Source organism: Hyperolius riggenbachi, chromosome 5 (genome assembly GCF_040937935.1).
Source record: "Hyperolius riggenbachi isolate aHypRig1 chromosome 5, aHypRig1.pri, whole genome shotgun sequence".
Lineage (NCBI taxonomy): Eukaryota > Metazoa > Chordata > Amphibia > Anura > Hyperoliidae > Hyperolius > Hyperolius riggenbachi.
The window spans coordinates 309,799,900-309,813,614 of NC_090650.1; the positions used below are offsets into that span (position 1 = coordinate 309,799,900).

The window sequence follows — 13,715 nt, forward strand, 5'->3', positions numbered from 1 at the left end:
CGTCCCTTCCCTCCAATCAGCAGGGAGGGAAGGGATGCAGGCGGGGACTGGAGTTCTGCAGGAGGCGGGGAGAGCAGCAGACTGACACTATAGAGATAAACACAGCCAGCTCTGACAAGCTGTTTGTCAGCAGCGTGGCTGTGATTTATGAGGGATTGCAGAGTGCAGGGGGACCTTAGGGGGGTTTGGGATAGCAACAGAGGCTGGGCTGTATAGGCAGATCCAGCCTCTGTATGCAGATAATATTCTTCAAACCCACCTCGGGTTCTCTTTAAAGCTGAAGAGGATAGTTAAACAAAAGAAGGTAAAAAAAAAGAGACTTCAGACTAACACCTACCTAGACCATGAATCCCTTTGTCACCTGTAACTAGCCCTAAAGGGAACCTAAACTGAGAAGGATATGGATTTTTTCCTTTTAAAATAATACCAGTTGCCTGACTCTCCTGCTGATTCTGTGTGTCTACTTTTATCCACAGCCCCTCAACAAGAATGCAGATCAGGTGCTCTGACTGAAGTCAGACTGGATTAGCTGCATCCTTGTTTCAGCTGTGTGATTCAGCTACTACTGCAACCACAGAGATCAGCAGGACTGTCAAGCAACTGGTATTGTTTAAAAGGAAACATCCATATCCCTCTCAGTTAAGGTTCCCTTTAAGATGTGTACATATCTTCAATGACTTTTCCCCATAGCAATCGGATGCTATGTTTTGGAGTTTGGAGACATCTCTCTGCTGTTGCCTAGTATTGCATCTGTAGAGTATCGGGGCCCCCCTGTACTGTCACCCTAGAAGTTGGATCAGATATCTACAGACATGCATGCTGGGAATAATGGTCCGCTACATGACCAACTGGTAATGAAAAAGGCATATGGGGCATCAATTTAACCAGGAAGCGCTAAAGAATATATTTTAAGATGTTTCACAGCAGGGTCATTTGGGAATGATGAAAAATAAAAAGTGTATTTTCTGCATTTACTTCTAGGTCTTCCCTTTTAAATTACTACAAAATATTTTTTTGGGAAGAAGAAAATTTTACCCAGAGAAAGCTTGGCTTGAAAAAAAAAAAAACCTTCCAAAACAATATGTCACAAGTAATGAAAAGGTTATTACTGTATCAAGAGCAACACAGCTGAGATATCAAAATTGTCAGTAAGCTGAATTGGTTAAAAAGGATTGCAGACAATAGATGTACAATGTTGCAGTCCACTTATGCAGGCGCACTAAGGCTTGGTTCACACATAAATGGTGTTCAGTCCTGTTCTGTCAGTTTTTAACAGTTGGCATCAGTTTTCTATGGCTTTGGTTCACACATAAATCTGTACTTTTCTGGTCCAGTCCTGTCCTGTCAGTTTTGCATCAGTTTTGTGCGAGTTTTCTAAGGCTTGGATCACACATAAAAGGTGTATATTTCCACTCCAGTTCTGTCAGTTTTATATAAGTTTTCTATGGCTGTATTCACACATAAGAAGTGTACAGTTCCAATCCTGTCAAGTAAAACTGATGGAGAACTAATGAAAAACTGACAGGACTAGATGGAAATGTAAAGATTTATGTGTGAACCAAGCCTAAGTGATATTAGTTTACCTACAAAACCACACTACAGTGAATAAGTGTTTTAAAACAACAGCCCAGGCTACATAACCATGGCTGTTTATCTACATTTATGGTTGCTTAGTCTCTTACAACCATGTGCCCTCCTAGAATCATTCCTGATCAGTTAAGAAGCTACTCTTTTCTTTAAAAAGCAATAAAAGTACATGTGTTATCTGATATCTGTGCATTGCCTGCTCACATTAGGACTGGAATGGAAACCTTCAGAATGTTTTAACCACTTCACCACTGAGGGGTTTTACCCCCTGACCACCAGAGCAATTTTCACCTTTCAGCGCTCCTTCCATTAATTCGTCTATAACTTTATCATTACTTATCGCAATGACATGAACTATATCTTGTTTTTTCCGCCACCAATTAGGCTTTCTTTAGGTGGGACATTATGCCAAGAATTATTTTATTCTAAATGTGTTTTAATGGGAAAATAGGAAAAAATGTGGGAAAAAATTATTATTTTTCAGTTTTCAGCCATTATAGTTTTTAAATAATGCATGCTACTGTAATTAAAACCCATGAAATGTATTTGCCCTTTTGTCCCGGTTATAAAACCGTTTAAATTATGTCCCTATCACAATGTTTGGCACCAATATTTTATTTGGAAATAAAGGTGCATTTTTTTCAGTTTTGCGTCCATCCCTAATTACAAGCCCATAGTTTATAAAGTAACAGTGTTGTACCCTCCTGACATAAATATTTAAAAAGTTCAGTCCCTAAGGTAACTATTTATGTATTTTTTTTTATTGTACATTTTTTATTTTTTTTTTAATTACAAAAAAAAAAAAAAAAAATTGGGAGTGTGGGAGGTAATGAGTTAATTTTTTGTGTAAAAGTAATTTATTTGTATGAAAGTAATTTATTTGTATGTAAAAAATGTTTAGGGTGTAGTTTTACTATTTGGCCACAAGATGGCCACAGTAACTTTTTGTTTTAATGCGACCTCCAAGCGTCCTTCCGGACTCTTGGAGGAAGTACTAGGAGGCTGGGTAAGTGTGTTTTTTTTTCACAATGATCGCGCTGCTCATCGGAGAGCAGCGGATCATTGCGGGGCTTAGATCAACGAACGGGAATGGATTTTCCCGTTCATTGATCTCCGGGCGAGCGGCGTGTTTACGAGCGGCCGGCGGCGTGTTTACGAGCGGGAGAGCGGGCAGCGGCGGGAGTGCGCAAAGTACGGATTTCTCCGTCCCTGGGGGTTAAAGGATGGAAAAAGGGACGGAGAAATCCGTACGGGCGGGGGTAAAGTGGTTAAATTCATACAGATGGCCCAATAAACCCTAAATGTAGAATGTAGCCACCACCTTGCTGTGCTACAGTAGGCCATTATTGAAGGCTTGTGCAGTTGGATAAGTTGGAGCTTGTGCACATGGATATCACCACAATGGTCTGCTTTATGGGGTTTACCTTTTCTCCTTGTTGTCGGGTAATTTCCCTGTCGACTTCACAGTCCAGCTTATTCCCAACTAAAAGAAGTTCTGCATCTTCAGAGGCATACTAAATAAAGACAACAAAATCATTAATAAATACAATTAATTAATATCATTGTATTTGGACGTGCTTTCACTTATTGGCATTTGGTTCCTATTGTGGCTAGAAACTCCTTTGTGAAACATGAAAGGACTCCATTAGGTGAATCTTCTTGTCCTATCTAGATCTGTAAGATGCTATCCCAATTGCAAGATTTTAAAAAGACAAAATTGATATGCAACGTGCAACTAGAGTGTTTTGTAAATAAATGCTCTATGCTCATACACTGGTCAATATGGCTTTCAAATAGATCCATCTCAGATAATTATCTGATCAGAGACAGATCTATCCGAGTCCCTCCACACACTGTACAGACTTTCTGTGCGCACTGCCAGCCGGGTCTGTGCACACTGCCTGCAGAGTGTAGGGGCATTGGAGCTACTCTTGCCTGCCTACACTTTCTCTTGTGTTTTCTCCTTTCGCCACAGGGGCTTCTCCTTGTCTCTTCACTCCTGGGGAGAGGGAGTTCTGTGGCGAAACACTAGAGGCTAAACACTAAGGGCACCATGGCATATACCTTACATGGACACTAGATGCCTCTAGTATTTAGACTCTAGGGTTTAGTCACATGATACACAACTCCCCAGAAGTGAAGAGTCAGGAAGAAGCCCTGGCGGTGGAGGGAAGAAAGGGTTGGTGGACAGTTTACAGTAGTTCAGCTACTGTGTCGGTTGGTCCAAAATCAACGCCATGCTCCTGAGCTTCACGCAAAATCTTCCATTCACCGTGATCAACACCCAGAAATTGTTCGATTGGGAATAGATTGCGGCATTGATTTCTAGCCAATTCAATCAAATGATCAAAGCAGCTGGTTGTCAGTGGGAAAAAGAAAATAGACAGGTGTATGGCCACCTAATTAGAAATATGTAACCTGACAATTCACATGATTGTGGTTAAAGGCACAGATAATAGATGTGGGGACTAGTACAAGAAAGGGAGAAGGGGTATCAGTTCATAGGTATTGACGTTTGCATGGAGTATTTAAGATGACTGTTACACCACATCACAGCATCACAAGAAGTCATTTTTATAAAACACCTTGAAGAGGAACAGTAGGAGCAGTCATACTATGCCATGAAAAAAAAACAACACATAGCTAAGTAGATAAATACTTTCTCTACTTACATAACAAATGTATTACACTGTCCACGTTTTGATTTCAGTGAATTTTATATAGTAAAATAAAGAGGGCCATATTGGGTCCCTCCGGCTGAAGTCAATACGGATGTAATTTCCTCCCTTACTCACCTCCCCACAGCATTAGAGAGCGCTGTATCTATGGGCACTCCCGCATCCATGGGAACGCTCCCCCGGCCCTGCTACCACATCCATGGGGATTCCCCCTGCGTTTACCCTCTATCTTGCAGCATCAGCGGTAATGCAGAGAGTATAGCCGGGAACTCCAGCGCCTAGAACCAAGTTGAGGTAAGTCTGTGCGCTGCATTTATTCTTCCCCCGTTAAGCTCTGTAACACTGTGGGAGGAGCAGGGATCCTGCGAGATAAAGGGTAAATGCAGGAGGAATCCCTATGTATGTGGTGCAGGGCCAGGGGGATTCCCATGGATGCGGGGGTCCCCATAGATGCGGCTGGAGTGCGGGGAGGGGGCAGACAGTGGCACACGAAAGCGGCCATAGAGGAAGAGGGGTAGGAGTGATAGAGGCTTCAGCCAATCAGGCTGAATTAGCTGTGTATGCCGAGAAGGGGAGGAAAGTAAAGGAGAATCCCCCCCCTTCAGAATGCACTGCAACTTCTCTTTTGCAGCTGATGTACAACATAAGAGCAGGGAAAATGGGGACTGATTATTCTACTGGAAAATAAAAGATTGATTGTGAACTTTTGGATTGCCTGTTTAGCATCATTTTATTTACCATACAGAAATAGAGAATTGATTTTGGATTGTATGCCTAACAGTTAATCTTTAACTCAAAAATTACTAATAATTATTAGAACTGGCAGTTTGCCAAAAAGCAACACTGCCAACAGATAATTATTGCAGCCAAATTTAAGTACATGGTGTGAATAAATGACAACTGGATGTCTGTAGTATTCCATCAATACATGGAAGAAATATACATCATCTGAGATGGATCTATCCAGCAAGTCTGTAACATATGTAGTCACAGCTCCTAACCCCCATCCAATCTAGTTTGGAAATAGCATTCAATCATGGCTAAACTAAGCCTGTATGTTTCTATAGTGACTGGTCATGAGACTGATTACTACCATCATCTAATTCTGCCTAGAATATTTGACTATCATTTTTGTGGAGCTAAAATAAATTGCCTGACTACTACGAAAGTGTAAAAGAAGGCAAAATAAGCTCAATGATATCCCATGTATAAGGTTAGCATTGTTTTGGGCTATGGAAAGACTGTACTCTGCTTTGACAAGCATACCTTATCAATCATCTTCATCCATTTTGGTAAATCATCAAACGTCTCACCCTTGGTAATATCATATACTAATATGATTCCCTTAGCACTCCTATAATAAGCCGAGGTAATGCTGTTGAATCGCTCTTGGCCAGCTGTGTCCCTACAAAAACATAAGTAATTAATAGTAGAAAAAAAAAAAACAAACAGAATAAATCAGACAGAAAAAAAATTAGCATTCACAGTCGCACCTACTCATGCCGAGCAAGACAAAGCCTGATTTGTAAGAACATATGCTAACAGCTCGGATATGCTGGCACAAGAATCACAACACACACTGTAATTATTGAGCGATGCCTATTTGCAATGTAAGAAATCTCAGTACAAAAGTCTGTCTTTATTGAGTCTACTGGTGTTTATGCAAGCACATTTCTATCAGCACTCATACAGATTTACTTGCAACTTAAATTTTCATCAGTTGATGATTTCACTGTACCTGATATTATGCTTGTAAAAAATAAATCACCAAAGCAATAAGGTTTCCCTCGTTGGTTGAACTTTATAGCTGCCCAAAGAAGGTACAGGGTCATGGAACATGTAGGCACTAACTGACCATTCTCCGGCTGTCCTACCAACTGACTACTCCATAAATTGGAAGGATCAGCACGGATGAGAATTCCAGTTTATATATGGAGATGAGAGGGAGAGCCAAGAGTAGACTATGCTAGCACTGGCTTACTATTAGGAATGGCAGCATTTTTTTGGACAAAAGCATGCTAAGCAACAGATGCAGGTTCATCATTCAACCCATCCATTATTAATAACCATCATCTCTTGTCTGTGGATACAATCAGGCTACCAGAAATACATACTAAGGTATGTATTTACTAAGCTAAGGTTCAAAGGCTGATTTATAGAAATTAGAGGAGTACTGGTCAATCTGTCTGAATGTGATGATATCATGCCTATGAACATTTGCAAGTACCACCAACCAAAAGATCGGAGGAAAAAAACCTAAATATGGCCTAGTGAAAAGGATTCCAAACCTCAGCTTAGTAAGTGGAAGCCAAGCCAAGATCTAACAAAAAGGCTATGTATTGCCTGGTAACTAACACAATTGGAAATCCACATAGCTCTACTCTAATCGATTAGCACATATTGGTTTTCATTACCATGGCTTCTACTTCAAGGGTCAGTGGATACTGCCATGTTATGAGAATCTTCCACTCATCCCTTGTAAATCATATTATTCAGAAAACCTTGTTGGAGGATCTTCCAACACTAGAGGTGGCCACCTGTAGCTCCCTACTCCTATCACCCACACAGTGTAAACATCTGAAATCTAAGGTCACCCAAGCACTTGTTTATTGAGAGACCATCAGAGGGAACAGCCTCAGGAGGGCAGATCTATGCATGTCCAATCACGCCGTAAATGTAGTTAAAATATTAATATTCTTTATTTCCAAAGCGCCACGCACATGCTCTTAATGCAGTGGTAGATGTAACAGTGTACAGAAGCATTGTTACCTTGCAAGGAGTCAGCAGACATCTTCTCTAGCAAATGGTGTTAGACAACCAGCCACGTGACAACAGCATTCCACATAAGGACACACAGATGTAGGACCAAGACATGGCTTAACATTCTAGCTGACTGGTGAAGCCGCTGAGAAAATGCCAGTTTAGTCAGTAGGATGTAAAAAAAGCACAAGGTGACATTACAAAACTAAACAGTGAGTGGATGGAGATGTTAGAAAGCAATACAGTGACATTAATAACTAGGCGCAGTAATCGGAATTAGTGACATAGTTTTACTACAGAGTTATTCAACAGATGAAGAAAGCAGGCATGTGATGAATGTGATGTAATAGACAAACAGCTTGACTGATCTTCCAAGCAGAACACCAAAGATGTGAAAAGGTGAATAGAGAGAATAATGAACTGAAATGTAATGTAATATATAATCATGCTGATAACTACAGGCATGATGGAAGGAAAGTTGCAAACAAATTGCATTAAAATTCCCAACATCCATTATTTCACATAAGGTGGGACTGCCCCAGGGTGGTCTCATTCTGGAATAAAGTGGCCACTTTTATTTCCCAAGTCCTAGACTGCCCAATCACTAAACACCCAGCTGTTTTTCCTCTGGGCTAGAAAAAAAAACAACATATTGGCCTCAATTCTCTTTCCACTACACGCAGATTGGATGCAGAATGGATGCAGAAAAACTGACTCCAATGAATGCCTATGGGAAAATCTGCATCAGAAAAATCACGTTTAGTGGAAACAGGCCCATAGACATTCATTGGAGTCAGTTTTTCTGCATCCATTCTGCATCCAATCTGCGTGTAGTGGAAACAGGCCCTAAGATCATGCTGGAGTTAACCTCCTTAGCGGTATGCCCAACACTGTGTCTCTCTACACCAGCGCTTGGTAGACAGTTGAAAGAAAGAGGCTGCTGACCCCGGAACATAAACAAAAAGGTTGGCGGCCATCTTGCCGAACACAGGCACCGATCTTCGGAGAAGACTGACCGGATCCAGAAGCAGGGGAGCGGCGAAAACACAATAAGGTAACATAGAACAACATTTTAAACACGTCCATGTGATTTATTTTTTTATTTTTTTTAAAGATGATTCCCATTGGCTTTAAAGACAGAAGAGTTAACATTAGGCCGTTTGCCTGAGGTAAAATGTTTCCTGAATACTACATGCCTCATCACCATGGTGATAACTCTAGAAACGTTATTAAAGACAGGAGATAAGCTTGGTTAATTGAGGCCATTGTATCCAGCCCATAGCTTAATTCAATTCATAACATCAAAATCGTACCTTGCATCCTAGTGGAAGAAACCTGAATTGGTTCTTGACCCGGTCATGACTAGAGTCCATAGACTCCTGATATATGAGCAAATGGCAATTACTTATGATCACATGGAACATTTTCAGAAAAAAACTTGGGATCCATGGCTGGAGTATGCTGAGCTATTTGGTGTATTTTAATTGAGATTAACATTTGTCACTTTACAGATATGCAATGCTTTGGCGATATCAAAGCTTCTTCACCTGCTTCACTGTCTGTCCCAGCCACGGTTTGTTTTATGCGGTTCCTGGCTTCATGTTACATTATGATGCAGTAGTGTATATTAATATTCTTGGAGCCTGTGGGAAAAGGGATATCAGCTGCTAATTGGGAGGAACTTCAATCAGAGGTTAAAGTTCCTCTTTAAAATGTATTTTTTGACAAGGTATGAAAATATCACCTAGGTTAAAAGTCAGGAGAAAAAGTAAATTGTATATGGGCCTGTATTGTCAACTTATATCTACAGAATAATTGTTCAACTTCAAGAAAAAAAAAAAAAAAGTACTGAACAGAAGGTAAGAAAAGAGTTATTAGACTAGGTCCACACTAGGTCCGTTGCAGATCGGATCCATTTTAAACGGATCCGTTCTTGTAAACTTTTTTCTTCTTCCTCCCGTTGTTTCCTAAAAATGCCTTTTTTGTAGCATTTGTTTCCAGTCCGTGGAAACATATGCCCAGCCATTTGGGAGAGGCAGCTGCCATGCTGGAGCAGTATAGCAGACAGGACGGGGGTGACAGTGGTCGGCGGGGCGCCCCCTCCCTCCCTCACCTGGGTCCCCCGTCCCCGCTACCCCTTCCAGTTACATGCCGCAAAAATTGTTACATTATATAATGGGAGCGAGCAGGAGCTTACCTACTTTTATTTCCCTCCTTCGGTTCATGAACCGGTTCTTTTTAATGAATCAATTCAAATGAATCATTGAAAACAGCCGAACTTCCCATCAATAGTGTCAGTGCCTGCAATGCCACCCTCCAAAGTATAGAGGGCGGCATTGCAGGCAGTGACGCGTAGTGATGGGAAGTTTGGCGCTTTTAAAGGATACCACAGCCCACAGGCTGTGGTAAAATAAATGCAGCATGTGTAGGGGAAAAAAAAGGACATACTCACCGCTCCCCTGGCTCCCAGCCGTCGGGTCCCGCTCGTCTGCTACAGCTCCCGGTACCGGCCAACTCATCTGACCCCTGACCCGGACATACTGCACTGCGCATGCGCAGTATGTCCAATCATCTTCCCTTCTGCCGTCGCATCATGACGGCAGAAGATCGGACAATCAAGCTAGCGTGACATGCTAGCTGGAGTCACGCTGGGAGCGGCGATTTGGAGAGAGAGTGGAGGGGGAGTGAGTTGGGATGGACGGGAAGCGGGCACTTTCATAATAAGTGCCGGCTTCCCGTCCATCCCAACTCACTCCCCCTCCACTCTCTCTCCAAATCGCCGCTCCCAGTGTGACTCCAGCTAGCATGTCACGCTAGCTTGATTAGTGGAGCGCACACGCTGGGCAGGGAGGAGGCGGGGGAGTGTCCGATCTTCTGCCGCCATGATGCGACGGCAGAAGGGAAGATGATTGGACATACTGCGCATGCGCAGTGCAGTATGTCCGGGTCAGGGGTCAGATGAGTCGGCCGGTCCCGGAAGCTGTAGCAGACGAGCGGGACCCGACGGCTGGGAGCAAGGGGAGCGGTGAGTATGTCCTTTTTTTCCCCTACACATGCTGCATTTATTTTACCACAGCCTGTGGGCTGTGGTATCCTTTAAATGAATTGATTCATTAAAAAAAACCGGATCATGGACCGAACGGGGGAAATTGGAGTAGGTAAGCTCCAGCTGGGCATACGTTTCCACGGACTGGAAACGTATATGATGAGTTGACATCCAGGCCCATATGCAATTTACTTTTTCTCCTGACTTTTCACCTAGGTGATATTTTCACACCTTATCAAAAAATACATTTTAAAGAGGAACTTTAACCTTGGATTGAACGTCGTCGCAATTAGCAGCTGATATCCCCTTTCCCACAGGAAATCATAACCTTTTCTCCAACAGATCATAAGTGACATCTACAACTGCCAAGCATACAGTATCACCCTTTGCAAAATTTTCGTTTACTGAGCGTTCTATTCTATGCACAGACATAACTAAAGATGTCGCCACCTGTGAAACATTTCAGAATGTAAATGGGGGTGAGGAAAGATTTTACAACGGACAAACTGAGTAAATCATTTATAAATGAATATTGTAAAAAATAAATAAGCAATTCTATTAATTATACTATTTTCACTACAGTTCCTCATGAAACCACCAGCAAGCAAGAACATACTCAAAATGATTTTGATAGTACTTTTCACAACTTTTGGGTACTTTTTTTTTTTTTTTAAATTGCATATGGGCCCCAGAGAGAAAACTCTGGAGGAAAGGTTAACTGAATCAGTGGCTGAGAGACTCCACATCCTCTGCTCTCCTCCTTTCCATACATTTTGTTTGTACACGACCACCTGACACACACATACACACTCCATATAATTAACTCATGTGGCAGGTGCTGTAAGATTAGGGACATTTATGGATTAAAATTATGAAGATCAGGGCGTCTCCACCAGTGTATAGTCTAGTCCAAAACCTGTCAGATTTTCACAAACTACTGTAAGTGACAGCGGCATGGGAAATAAGTAATTTAGCGCACTTTAATGTGAGGCAAATTCACATATTATTAGTTAGTATCTATACGGCACCGACATCTTCCGCAGTGCTTTACAGGGTATATAGTCTTGTCACTAACTGTCCCTCAGAGGAGCTCACAATTTAATCCCTACCATAGTCATATGTATATTGTAGTCTATCTTCTCCATGTAAAAGATTTTTGGCAATACTGTGGTGGTCCTTTAAGGCCAATTTTTACTCACTGTTGGGTAAATCTCCATATATAAGAAAGAGCCAATCGCACTCTTCTGGCATACCACCCTTAATCAAAGGAAAGGGGGTGAGGTGTGCAGGACTTGTCTCCGGATACCACAGAGATTAGTAGTTATAGATCAAAGTGGAAGTCCGCACTGCCTCTTAGGGTAAATCTTGTTTTATTAATATCAAAAAAACAAACACATTAAAAAGAACCAATAGGCAAGACAGTCCGCTGTTTCGGGCTCCTGCCCTTCTTCATGTTACCAGGTTCTGAATACATGTTCAAACACAACACATATATATATATACACCAGAGTAATCAATCAAATCAAGTGTTCAAAAGAGAGGACCTGATGGGGAACTATTCATTTAAATACAAAACTCCTCCTCTCCATATATCTCTATGGGGGACTAATATCTATTGATAACACATTAAGTATATAAGTAATAGACTTTAATCTCACTCAAAATTAGTCACATATACCTGTATTCAGTACCCCCATACATCATAGTGTTCATCTGGCTATAGATCGCATCTATTCCATTAAGGCGACGTATCGCTGGTTTGTAAATAAACAAACCCCCGTGGTCACTACCCAATCCAAATGTTATACGTGTCCGCGTCATAGTCGGAAGTACGCCCATATCACGCTATCACTCCAAACCAACCAATCAGGAGAAAGAGCGTCAAATGACGCATATGATGCGGCCTAATGTCCGCATACAGAAGCATGCCGACCAATAAGATTGTGCGTAGCCCGCCGGCCAGTTATATGGCACCAACACGGCCATGCGAGCGCGTGAAAACCGCCGATCAAATGGGACTCCCCGATCTGACCCCATTTTTAGGTTTACAGCACCCTCTAATGAGAATAGCCTTTCTCTAAAAGAAGTTGGCCTTCGCAATAAAAGTGCATTCACACCTAGTAGTCACCCTGCTATTGATTTGTTTATTAAACGGGTGACTAATGATTTAAAAAGAGTAGAGAAATCTACCAAGAAGGGTGAATATTTGGTTAATCATAATCTAACTTCAGAGGAGAGAAAGGCCTTGAGAGGTTTGGAGGCCATTATACGTCCAGCAGACAAGGGGGGAGCAGTGGTCATTATGGACAGGGATTATTACATTAAGGAAATTAATGATCAACTATCCAATTATGATGTGTACAGAAAATTGGATTGTAACCCGATTTTGTCAATTATGGAAAAAGATTGAGAACTTGGTGAATGGAGCCCTGAATAGTGGCCTCATTGGTGATGATGTTTCTCACTTTCTTATTAATCGGCATCCATCCACTCCATTGATGTACACATTGCCCAAGATCCACAAGAATCCACTCCTCCCCCCCGGTCGACCAATAGTGGCAGCCACAGATTCTATTTTTTCCCCTATGGCGAGATTTTTAGATCGTATTCTCCAGCCTTATGTTAGCTGTTTACCGTCCTATGTTAGAGATACTGGCTATTTTTTGAGTGAGATTGGCAAATTAGATGATGTCAGTGATGATTGGCTGCTTGTCACACTTGATGTCGAGACCCTCTACACCTCCATCCCTCATGATGGGGGTGTGGAGGCGATCGAACATTACCTGTTTGCATATTCTGACTATGGTGGTGCCCAGAGATCATTCTTGGTTAATATGTTGAATATTATTCTAAGAGAGATTTTCTCTTTAACGACAATTTCTATTTACAATGCAGGGGTACAGCCATGGGGTCGAGTGTGGCCCCAGTGTATGCTAATCTTTACATAGGCCTCTATGAGGAGGCCCTTGTGTACACTTCCCGCATGGATTGGTAGTTGGTTTGCTCATACTGTATATATGTTTATTTAAAGAGTTCACGTAGGGGTCTTAGTTATATTAATTTCTTTTTAAATCTTAGAGTATTACAATCAATACTAATGAGTGTTCCTTTGGTGATATGTTATCGCATTTGCCATTTTAAATTATGTCTAGTCTGGAACATGTGTATTTCTGTGATGCATATTCTCCCCTTTGGCATGGTGGTACTTTGCCCTGGGGAGTTTCTGCATCTTTGCTATTTGGCGTTTGAACGGCGGTTTTTACGCGTTCATATATCCGCATTAACATTATGTGATTGGCCGGCGAGTTACGCGGGATCCTATTGACCAACATACTTTTGTATGCGTACGCTAGGCGCGTTGTATGCGGCATTGCCCTGGTGGGGCATTTGATCGGCGGTTTTCACGCGCTCGCATGGCCGTGTTGGTGCCATATAACTGGCCGGCGGGCTACGCACAATCTTATTGGTCGGCATGCTTCTGTATGCGGACATTAGGCCGCATCATATGCGTCATTTGACGCTCTTTCTCCTGAATGGTTGGTTTGGAGTGATAGCGTGATATGGGAGTACTTCCGACTATGACGCGGACACGTATAACATTTGGATTGGGTAGTGACCACGGGGGTTTGTTTATTTACAAACCA

At 41.9% G+C, this 13,715-nt stretch overlaps 1 protein-coding gene across 1 annotated transcript in view; it reads right to left on the reverse strand.

Moving 5' to 3' along the window:
• Nucleotides 1-13,715, reverse strand: part of RAB12 (RAB12, member RAS oncogene family) — a 76,861-nt gene that overhangs the window by 12,015 nt on the left and 51,131 nt on the right. Inside the window, exons 3-4 of the mRNA XM_068237201.1 lie at nt 5,532-5,670; nt 3,012-3,101 (exon numbers count right to left, since the gene is read on the reverse strand). Coding sequence (XP_068093302.1) covers nt 3,012-3,101; nt 5,532-5,670 — 229 coding nt within the window. The remainder of the gene's footprint in view (nt 1-3,011; nt 3,102-5,531; nt 5,671-13,715) is intronic.